Source organism: Castanea sativa, chromosome 6 (genome assembly GCF_040712315.1).
Source record: "Castanea sativa cultivar Marrone di Chiusa Pesio chromosome 6, ASM4071231v1".
Taxonomy (NCBI): Eukaryota; Viridiplantae; Streptophyta; class Magnoliopsida; order Fagales; family Fagaceae; genus Castanea; species Castanea sativa.
The window spans coordinates 10,804,890-10,816,293 of record NC_134018.1 but is presented as its reverse complement, the minus strand read 5'-3'; the positions used below and the strand labels follow the sequence as shown (position 1 = coordinate 10,816,293).

General features: G+C 32.6%; 1 protein-coding gene across 5 annotated transcripts; it reads left to right on the top strand.

The window, feature by feature from the left end:
* The first annotated feature begins 1,324 nt into the window (after positions 1-1,324).
* Positions 1,325-10,955, top strand: LOC142641237 (putative disease resistance protein At4g27220). Of its 5 annotated transcripts, none has more exons than XR_012845338.1 (6): positions 1,325-1,762; positions 3,798-4,040; positions 4,131-7,060; positions 7,394-8,098; positions 10,442-10,661; positions 10,762-10,955. XR_012845338.1 is itself a non-coding variant. In XM_075815638.1 (5 exons), exons 3-5 carry the CDS (start codon positions 4,136-4,138, stop codon positions 10,451-10,453), a joined length of 3,642 nt encoding a protein of 1,213 aa, XP_075671753.1. In that variant the 5' UTR covers positions 1,325-1,762; positions 3,798-4,040; positions 4,131-4,135; the 3' UTR covers positions 10,454-10,955. The 5 variants fall into 5 exon arrangements, 1 of the variants encoding a protein (XP_075671753.1); XR_012845339.1 differs by having other exon boundaries at positions 1,530-1,762; positions 3,795-4,040; XR_012845341.1 differs by having other exon boundaries at positions 1,539-1,762; positions 3,795-3,889.
* Positions 10,956-11,404: the final 449 nt, after the last annotated feature.

The window sequence follows — 11,404 nt, the reverse complement described above, 5'->3', positions numbered from 1 at the left end:
AGAAAAAAAGAGATAGTAGCCATCTGACCCATGGTGGAGCAATCAAGTAACCCAGGGTGGAGCAAAAAAGAGACAACGTCTGCCTGTGTCCTTCAATCAACGGTGGAGCATGCAATTGCTTGTTCTTAATTTCTTTGTTTCTTATGATTGCTAGAGTCTTCAAGTAGAAATAGAAAAAGTAAAAGAAAGAGAGAGCAAGAGAAAGAAAGAGAAAGTTGGAAAAAGGGAAAGTGCATTAGGAATGCACTAGAAAAAGAAAAAGAAGAGTAATAGATCGAGATGGGAGTGGGGTAGGTGGGAGTGGGGTAGGTGTGTGATGGAGTAAAAACCAAGAGAAAAAAAAAACATATGGATGTAATAAAAGATAACTGGATACTATTTGTGACATTTAATAAAAGATAGGTGTGTAATATTTAATAACTATGATGTTATAGAGTATGCGGTAGCGAAAAAATTATGAATATAAGAACAACTCATTTAAAAGATAAGTGTTAATAAAATTTTATTTTACAAAGATTAATTGTAAATTAGTAATGGGAAAATATTGTGATATTTTATTATATTTCTAAACTTTTTAAGTTAGTACTTTTTTTTTTCTAAAAGAAATAGTACGATTGACAAAATATTTTTATAACAATTTTATAATAAACTTTAAATAGTAAGTTGTTATTAGTTCTCATCTAGACCTACTAGTGACATATTTTTTTCCTACCATTAACAACTTGTTATTTAGACTTTATTGTGAAATTTTTGTGAAAATATTGTATCCATAACTTGCATTAAAAGAGGTAATTAAAAAATAGAATTCTCTTTATATAGAAATTGTCTTTTTTAGTAATTTACCCTTTAAACTGCAACTTTTATAAGTGCTAACCAAACACTCAGTTTTTTCAAAAAACACTTTTTGACAACTTTTACTAAACACTCAGTTTTTTAAAAAAAACACTTTTTCATTATGTACTTCTTGAAAACTCCACTTTTTCATTATGCACTTTTTCAAAAGGCCCAACCAAACTCACCCTAAATTGCTTTAAATATTTTTGTAGCATAATTTTACAAATTTAATATATTTATTTATATTTTAATTAATTATCAAATTAATTATGATACCATTCATAATCCTAGTGGAATTTCGTTCCTACCCCTAAAAACTTTAAACTTTTTTATTTTTGGGATGTTGACAGGTTTGATTTTTAAACTATACTTTATAAAAAGTGACCGACAAGATTATTACCACTACTTGGAGAGAGTGACTTATAATAAGATGACTACCTGTACGGCTAGTTTCTCAAAATAAAAAAAGAAGATGATTACCACTTCCACTAGTGGAGCTAGCTTTTCCAACTCAATAATTGTGCTAACTTATCCAATGATTTATTGCAAGATCCTGAATGTAGAGACTGCGGTTTGTGAGAGTTGTGGTTGGTGGAGGGGGTAATGGTGGGTCTACGTGGGACGCTCTTCACCAACTACAACTCGCCACATCAACGACCTATAGTATTTGTTGGATTAAAATGTGTACTAGACTTATTTCACTTGAATGTTTCGGGCGGCTTTTTTATACTTTTCTATTTTTAGTGGTTGTTGCTGGCTGGAAAAGCTTGAATGAACTACATGCAAGGAAGCTAAACTCTCTTTGAGTTATTTGCTTAAGCAGTTCTGATTGCAGAAATAGTAGAGATCCCCACTTGCTTGAAAAGCCATACATCTCCGTCTTTCAACAATTGATCACTGGAGACTTTGCAGATTCCCAAAACAAAAGGTATGCGAAAAGCTGCTCTACGATCTTCATTTTCCACTAATTCCGGCACTGTTATTGCTTTACGATCTTTGATCATGCTACTTGATTACTCTGCAGATTTTGTGTCTTGGTTTATTTCTTGATTACTCTGCAGATTTTGTCTTGGTTTATTTCTTTTCGTTTTTTATTTTTATTTTTTAATCATTCTAATATTAAATGGAAAAAAAAGAAAGAAAGAAAGAACAATTGCAAGTCAAACATGATGAAATGGAGTTTGAAGATCAAAACAGTTAAGAATTGCAGAGTTTGTAAAATACCCGTATCATATTTGTATATTACACCTACATATATTTTTAATTTTTTGGGAAAACATTTTTGGTCTCTATATTTTAACTCTATTTTCAATTTGATTATCAAGTTGTCACTGCTTCCATTTTGATCTTTATATTTTTAAATTTAATCATTTTTTGTACCTTTTGTCATCTCACTTACAGAAAATGGCCACAATACTAGTTTGAAAATAGTGTTTTTGTAAGTGAGATGACAACCAAAATAAAAGTTGTGAAGATTTGAGGACCAAATTGAAAATAAGGCCAAATTTAAGGAGCAAAAAGTTATGTTTCACTTTTGAATCGTTTACTACACATTTTATACATATATTTGAAAATATAAGTATATTAATCCATACACTTAATTTTTATATATAATTTTAGATTATAAAAACTTGTAATTTAATTAATTTATTGATGATATAGCTATTGATTAATCTTTTGAAAATTTTGCAAGTATGGAGGATATAAGAGGAAAATGTAATCTAATGATGAATTTGTCAAAATTTCCCCCTAGTAAAAAGATAATAAAGTTGTCTTTATATTTACATACTCCCACTTTACGTGACTTTGATACTTTTATTGACAATCTATATTTTATTTTGTTAAATTATGCCATTGTATACAGCAGCAAAATTATCAAAATCAATATTACTAGTTCCATGTTTTACTGTATGTATTAAATATCCACATTTATATTCTTATTATACTCTTGAGTTTTTTATATATTAAGATTTTCTATAATTTAAATGATTAGATCTTGATTATTATAATAATATTGAGTTTTTTATCTTATGATTTTCTATAATTTGAATGATTAGATCTTGATTAATATAATATATAATACGTTAAGGTAGAAAAATGAAATCATTTTAAATTATAATAACACAAGACAATAAATACTTTTTTTTTTTGGCTAAGTAAATGAATGAAAGAATATTGACTAAATTACATGTGTGGTCTTTAAAGTTCAGGATTATTTTCATTTCATAAGTTGACCCTTTATGTTTCAAAATTTTTATTTTGTCCTTTCATGTTTGATTTAGTTTTCAGTTTGGTGCTTTCAGGTTTAATTATGTTTTCATGCTGACCCTTAACGTTTTAAAATTTTCATTTTGACCATTTGTATTTGATTCAGTTTTATATTTAGCCATTAATGAAAATAGAAATTTTGAAATGTAAATGGTCAATTAACTAAAAACTTAATCAAACATGAATGACTAAAATAAAAATTTTAAAATGTAAAGAGCCAATATGAAATCAACTCAAATTTAAGGACCAAAAGTATACTCTAGTGAAAATAATATCAGAATTTAGGGTTAATTATTATGTAATTATTTCCCTACTCTATTGTGAATTCATTCATTTTTATTAAGAAGAATTAATTATTACAAAATAAATTGAGTTTCTATATATATATATATATATATATATATATATATATATATATATATATATTTATAACTTGTGAAATATAACATAATATTCCTTTATGTTTTTTCTTCCATTAAAACTCTTACTTCTTTATATTTTTTTCTTTTAAATTGTATTTTTATAGGCTATAAAATAGTAGACATTGATAAAATATGTTTATTTATAATTTTTTGTATGAAATTTGATATATAACAGATATATAGTAGTATATATTAATTAATCAACAAGAAAACTTTGTCAAAGAAGAAGAAAACATAAGAAAAATAAATGCTCTCTCTTCTTTGTTGTAGTAGAAGGGCAAGCTTCAAGGACCTTGTAGTTGAATTGACAAAATCCCACGCACAAATGTTCGGGTGTCTAAGAGGGAAATGGTTCAAATTACGAGGTTAGCAGCATATTGTAACTATTTCAAAAAAACAAGCAAAATTAAAGACAGCATACTCTGTTACCCAATACTCTTCACTGTGCCATCCATAGCAATTGTTTTGCTTATCGTTCAATTTGCATAGTCAGAAGTGTGTTAGCTCGTAAACAAGGTACACTTCTGATTTCAAATTCGTCACTTCACCTTTCGTTCTTGTCTATCTTTAAACTTTAAACTAGTATAATTTGTCTTTTATTTTCAGATTAGATGGAATCTGCCACCTCCATTTTATTCGAGATTGGAAAGTACACTGTAAAGCCGATAAAACGTCAAGTTAGCTATTTGTTTCATCTCAATACTATCCTCAATGATCTTAGGAAGGCAAAAGAAGAACTGGTATTGATACAAGCAATGGTGCAAGAACGAGTTGAGAGAGCCAGAATGAATACCGAAGTTACAGAGAAAAATGTACAAGAGTGGCTGACAAATGTGAACCAAGTAGTAGCAGACATGCATACTTTAGAAAATAAAATAGAAGAAAAAAAGAAATCCTGCAATGACCAGTTTCCTAATTGGATTGGGAAATACAAATTAAGCAAGGAAGCCACTCAGATGACAATGACCATGAGAAAGCTCCATCTTGAGGGCAATTTTACCCAGGTTGCCCACCGTGCTCCAACTCCTGGTATCGAAATCTTTTTGTCTAGTGATTTTGAAATGTTTGAATCAAGAAAACTGGCTTTTCAACAAATTATGGAGGCATTATGCGACAATAGTAGTTACAGGATTGGAGTGTATGGGATGGGAGGGGTTGGGAAGACAACCTTGGTGAAGGAAGTATTTAAGAAAGCTAAAGAATCAAATCTTTTTAATGACATTGTGATGGCTACTGTGTCCCTGACTCCAGACATTGGAAGAATTCAAGGTGAAATTGCAGACCAATTAAATCTGAAACTTGATGAGGAAAGCAGTTCTGCAAGAGCAAATCGAATATGCTTAAGAATAAAGAGTGTAGAAAAGATTCTCATAATCTTGGATGATGTATGGAAAGATGTTGAGTTGGAAGTTATTGGAATTCCATATCGTGATGATCACAAGGGTTGCAAGATTCTTCTAACTACACGGAGTGACCATGTGTGCAATTTAATGGATTGTGGAAGGAAGATTCCCTTGAACTTCTTATCAGAGAAAGAGTCTTTGGGTTTAATAAAAAAATTTGCATGTATAGTTGATGACTATCCTCCCTTGAATGATGTGGTGTTGAAGGTTGTTAAAGAATGCAAAGGTTTGCCTATTGCAATTGTTACTGTGGGAAAGGCTCTAGCAAGAAAACCTCTCAATGAATGGAAGGTAGCCCTCAAGCAACTAAAAGAGTCTAGACTTATGGATATAGAAGGTGTTGATGAAGAAAAAAATGTTTACGTATGTCTTAAGTGGAGTTACAATCGTTTAAAGCGCAAAACCAGATTTTGTTTTTTGTTGTGTTCTTTATTTCCAGAAGATTATGACATTTCTATTGAAGAGTTAACTAGATATGTGATGGGGCTGGATGAATTTGGAACCATTAACTGTCTTGAAGAAGTGAGGAATGAAGTGCGCGTGACAATTAATAAGCTTATAGATTCTTGTTTGTTGTTAGAAACTAATCAAGAAACACATGTGAAAATGCATGACATGGTGCGTGATGTTGCCTTGTGGATAGCATCTGGAGGGGACAATGAGTTCAAGCTAAGAGTCTGCACTCGTTTAGAGAAGAATGAAAACTTTGATAGTATGACAGCAATCTCCTTGATGACTTCAAACTCTGAAAAACTTACCAGTAAATTGTCATGTCCAAGACTCAAAATTTTGTTATTGGGACGGAATGAATTAGGCCTTGGTGAAGTTTCTGAGACATTGTTTGCAGAGATGAATGTTCTCAAAGTTTTAAGTCTACGACAAAAAGTCTTGTTGCCAGAATCTTTTGACTTGTTTACAAACCTTCGAAGCCTATATTTGTCAGGTTGCATTTTTACTAACATCTATTCCTTGGGAAAGCTTAAAAGACTTGAGATTTTGAGCTTGTACCATTGCCGTATGGATGCATTGCCAAATGAATTGGGGGAATTACAGAATTTAAGACTGCTAGATTTGATGAGGTGTGACCAACAAAAACCGATTCCGCCAGGTCTATTACAAAGATTATCCTTACTAGAACAACTATACATTGTTAAAGACAACTTCAAAGATTGGGATGATGCAAATAGATGCAATGTTAACCTATCAGAGTTGAGTTCACTGTCTCACTTGATTGTGCTCTCTTTACACTTGAGCATGAAACGTCTTCCCGAAGGCTTTGTTTTTCCAGACTTGCAAAGATATGACATATCTATTAACAGCTTCTATGGGTATCACATATTTACTGGTCGTCAAATTCCAGAATATCCAAACTCAAGAATCTTAAGAATCATCAAATTGGATGCCTCCTCACCTAATGCCTTCAAACTATTGTTCAGTAATGTGGAATATCTTTTAATTGATTCTTGTGGGATGGAATACCTCATTGATATAACTGGAGGAAATCATGCTGTTATGTTCTCTAATTTGGTCAAATTATCTCTTCAAAATTTGAGCCGTCTGAGAACAATATGCCAGGGACCCGACCATCAGTTAACTTTCAACAATCTCACAGTATTAGAATTGAATTATTGCAGGTTATTGACCAAGCTACTCTCACCAGTCGTTGCTCAAAGTCTAGGAAAGTTGGAAAATCTAAAACTCTCAAACTGCAATGCATTGAAGCAAATAATTTCCAAGGAGGACAGAATGCTATTGCATAGTCAAAATCAACATATATCCCTCCCGAAATTAAGATTTCTTGAAATAGTTGGATGCAATCAACTAGAATATATCTTTCCAATCACAGTAGCTCAAAGCGTTCCACTACTAGAAACGCTTATAATGAGGAAACTTCCTAAATTAAAGCAAGTATTTGGCCATGAAGATGAAGGAGAAGTTGGGGATGGGAATGACATCATACTATCTCAGTTGAGATGGTTAATCCTTGAGGACTTGCCAGATTTTGGCAGCTTATATCTAGGAACTTGTTCTTCAATGTGGCCATCTTTGGAGGCGCTAAAAGTGGTGAACTGCCCTGAGATGAAGTCGTCATTTGCTGCTGATCTGGAAGCTAATATGCGAGCTCTAGGAAAGGTATTTTTTTTCAATAAATTTACACCCACATGTCAATCTCACATAGAGCGCATGAGCCCAGCGCAGGAGATAACTTCCTTGTCTCGGTCTTAGCAATCCATATTTTTAAGGGTCTTTTTCAAAAGTTTCTTTTGAGTAGTGGCTAGAAATCACCATTACTTGTGCAAAAATTTATTATTATCAAACACATACCATATAGTTTCACTTTCAAATATCTTTTAAAAACTCTTGCTTCACATAAATGTCATAAAAACACATATCTTGTCCTTTCCGTAAATAAATATATGTTTGAGTCTGTTGGTTTAATTAAATTTGTAAATGTGTATTTTTCAGAAATTAAGAGTATTGCACGTGGAAAGCAGACTGTGTGACATAGTTCTCCTTCTTTTGACTCAAGGTTTGTTAAATCTGGAAGATTTGGGAATTAATAACTGTGAAGAATTAGAAGAGATGTTTAAGCCCGAAGGATTTCTTTCCCAAGGAAATCATCAAGAACAATTGTTGCTCTCGAGGTTAACAGTGTCCAGGTGTAAGCGATTAAGAAAGCTCTTCACACTAACCATTGCTCAAAGTCTACAGAAATTGACATTTCTTAATATAGATAGGTGTGATGAATTAGAGCATTTAATTACTCAGGATGATCAGATCTTACCTCAGGCTCATCTCCAGCACACATGCTTTCCACAACTAGTTGAAGTCAGTGTCAATGAGTGCAACAAAATGACGTGTCTCTTCCCTGTGACAGTTGCTGATGGTCTTCTACGGCTACGACGTGTAGAAATAAAAGGAGCCTCTCAATTTGTGGAAGTGTTCGCCCAAAAAGATGGAAGAGATGGCCAAATTCGAAAAGATGTCATACTCCCTAAACTGAAGTACTTAAGATTCACACAACTACCATGCCTTGTCAACCTTTGCCCAAGGAACTACCATTTTACGCTGCCATCTTTATATCGCTTAGAGTTAGACGTGCTAACTTGTCCAGACATCACTGGCCGTTTTACCCGAACTTTAGACGATGTCGTGCATGTAAATGGAGAGGTAAGTACAATTCCTGCAGTTGGTTTTGTTTTATTTTTTTTGAAGTGCCTTCTATTTGATACTATTACTGGTAACAACTAACAAATACTACTAAATAACATAATAATCATCCCTAATATCTACTTTCTCTACTTCAAAAAATATTTATATTTAAACTCTAACTACTTCTTGTTAACTAAAAATTGTTATATATGCATTTTTCTTTTATAATTAAAAGGAAAAAAAAAGAAAAAAAAGAAAGAAAGAAAGAAGCAAAGCCTCTAAACACGGCATGGTGTGTGTGATGATAATAATAATATAGTACCCCATCCAATAGTCCATATTCTTAATATTAATAAATCCTAATACTTTGTAACCATTTGAAAAAAATCCCTACCTTATAATGCATATACTAGGGTAATTATTAGTTTCATTTTTTTAAAAATTTTATGTTGGATGTATTTAATTAGCTTAAGAAAATAAAAATTTTAATGAGATCTGCAATGTGTTTGGAACTTTGGAGGGAGAGAAGGGTGGGGGGAGGAGAGGAGAGGGGGGAGTAATGATTACTCCTTCCTCTTGTTTGGATATTTTAAAATTTAAGTAGGAGAAGGGGAATAACTATCACTTCCCTTTATTTGGATACTTTAAAAATAAATATGGGAGAGAGGAGGGGATGATCATGTAAAATAAAAATTGACAATTATGATAATTTTTTTGCTGATTTTAAAGAAATAGATATAAATGAACCTTATGAGGAAAAATTGATCATTCTTTTTAATAATTGGAACCTCCCCCTCCTGCCCTCCAAAGTTTCCCAATTTGGGAAGCAAGAAATTAGGGGTTCGGAGAGAAGGCAAGAGACAAATAATTGAGGCAAATCTAGCTCTCAGACGAGCTAGGACACGAGTGGAGGCTCTTAATATGATTTCGTAACTAGTTTATTTCAGTGATTATGCCGATTTGATAGAATCAAATGTAATCCAGTGCAATTGAATTCTAATGCAACGACAAACCAATTTCAATAAAAAGTAGAGAAATGAAGTAGGATGGAAAAGATACAAAATCAATCAAAGAAGACGAGTAGAAAAAATTATTAGATACCATACCCTTGATACCCCTTCAACTTATTCGACTACAAAAGACTTTATGAGTGGTGCTAATTGAATCCTGCTTGTGATAAGTTTGAATTCTATATATTGTATAAAAAAATCATATATATATTGCCTATAAAAAGAATGTCAATAATGTAAACTTAACCCGTCATATCATGGAAAGACCCTGCGATATATATATGTTAAATATTAGCATTAATACACCATGTTAAATATGTTAGTATAGATGCGGAAGCGAAAACATAAAGTATAGAACGCAATAACACATGAGGGTTACGTGGTTCAGCCTAACGGCCTACATCTACGGAGGAAACCCTAAAATGCTACATTAAGAATACATTAGATTGTAGTACAAATCTTATGTTACAATGAACTATAACATGTGTATATATAGTAGACTAAATTCTAAATTAATAGACTTCTAGTACAAGTAGGGGATTTGGCTTGCACACAAAGTAGAATTAGGTTTGGGCTTATGCTAATGGGTTAATATAACGCTAACACTCCCTCTTAAACTCAAGATGGAAGTTTGATGAAACCTTGAGATTTGATAAGGTTGAGAAGATCTCTTGAATGAAGTTTGACTCTGTGACGATAGTTTGAGAAAGGCAATGGTCTCGCAATGTTGATGCGACTTCTAACGGTGACATTACTATATCGGAGAGTTTTTACGGCAGCAGTGGGAAACCAAAGAAGATGAACACAACAAAGAAACACCAAAGAAGACAAAGATTGCTCCTAATACACTGTAAGGACAGAAGACCATGGCCACAAGAAGATGACTCTGATACCACGTTAAATATTAGCATTGATACACCATGTTGAATATGTTAGTATGGATGCGGAGCAAAAACATAAAGTGTAGAACACAATAACACACAGTCTAACAGCTTACATCCATGGAGGAAACCCTAAAAGGTTACATCAATAATATATTAGAGTGTAGTACAAATCCTGTATTATAATGAACCATAACATGTGTATATTTAGTACACTAAACCTTAGACTAATAGACTTTTCGTACAAGTAGAGGACTTAGTTTGCACACAAAGTAGAATTAGGCTTGGGTTTATGCTAATGGGTTAATATATCTCTAACAATATAAATGTAGATTTAGCGATAAACAGGACTTGCCTATTTTGCTAGTAAGGGCTAAAATATCATTGGGCTTTTGCTTTCCACTTTCTTCTTGACTTGCCCGACTTTAATCAAATTTGTGATCTTTCTCATGTTTCAATTACTAGTGCAGTCCTCCAGATAGCTGAGAAAGAAGAGCTAGCCTGCAGGGCTCACAATGATTCATACAGCAAGACCCTGAACAACGATAAGTTTATACGTAACTATTGGCCACTACAGGCCACATCTGTTCAGGGAACAACGACTAGAGTAAATTGTTATCTAATAATCTCAAGAGTCAATAACAATGCTCATAATCCTCATCTAGAGGGCATGTGATGCAAGCATACCGGGTACGTAGCTTGCTGCAATTTTCTATTAATGTTGGTTTCTCCTGAACTTGTTCTGTTTTGATTTCATATATCTGTGACATTTATCTTCTTTGTACCCTAGGTGGTCGATGCTTGTGGTGGGATTACAAAGGTGCTACTTGTTTTCAGCTATTGCTGACTGCCTTTGTTCTTGTTGTGATGTGCATCGTATTTTCTGTTTACTTTGAAGAATAATAAGTTTAGTTACATGTTTGAAACTATGTTGGGTTTATTAGTTATACGAGGAGAGGAAAAAAAAACAAAAACAAAACAAAATAGAGAGAGAATTAAGGGCCTCCCGCCACCATCCAGCCTCCCTCCACCATCAAACTACCAAAACTACTGGTAAATTTTTTTAAAAAAAATTTTAATTTGGCTGTTAATTATGATTTAGGTTTGAGTATTTTGGCTAGATTGGTTTTGATTAAGGTATTTGAGTTCCAATTTGTTTTGTTTTCAATATTTATGTTTGATTTGGTTATGCAAGGGAAAGATTCAGAGCAACAAAAAAAACCCCCTAAATCTTTGTTCATGGATGAAGAACCAGGAGATGTCACGCTTGATGAATTCATAGAAAGAGGAGGACAAGAAGCCCAATGATCAATCGTCTAATATAAAGTTTAATGTGTGAAATTATTGTCGTCTTTGTGTTTGTCCGATTTTGGTAATGTATTTATTTGTTTGATTTGGGATTAGAAATGGCCAAAAAAATATTGTGAATATAT

What these genes read in the sequence shown, in the direction of transcription:
- LOC142641237 (XM_075815638.1), top strand. Translation starts at nt 4,136, where the DNA reads ATGGAATCTGCCACCTCCATTTTATTCGAGATTGGAAAGTACACTGTA. An exon ending in ATATGCGAGCTCTAGGAAAG is followed by an intron (nt 7,061 to 7,393) that starts GTATTTTTTTTC and finishes TGTATTTTTCAG; the next exon opens with AAATTAAGAGTATTGCACGT.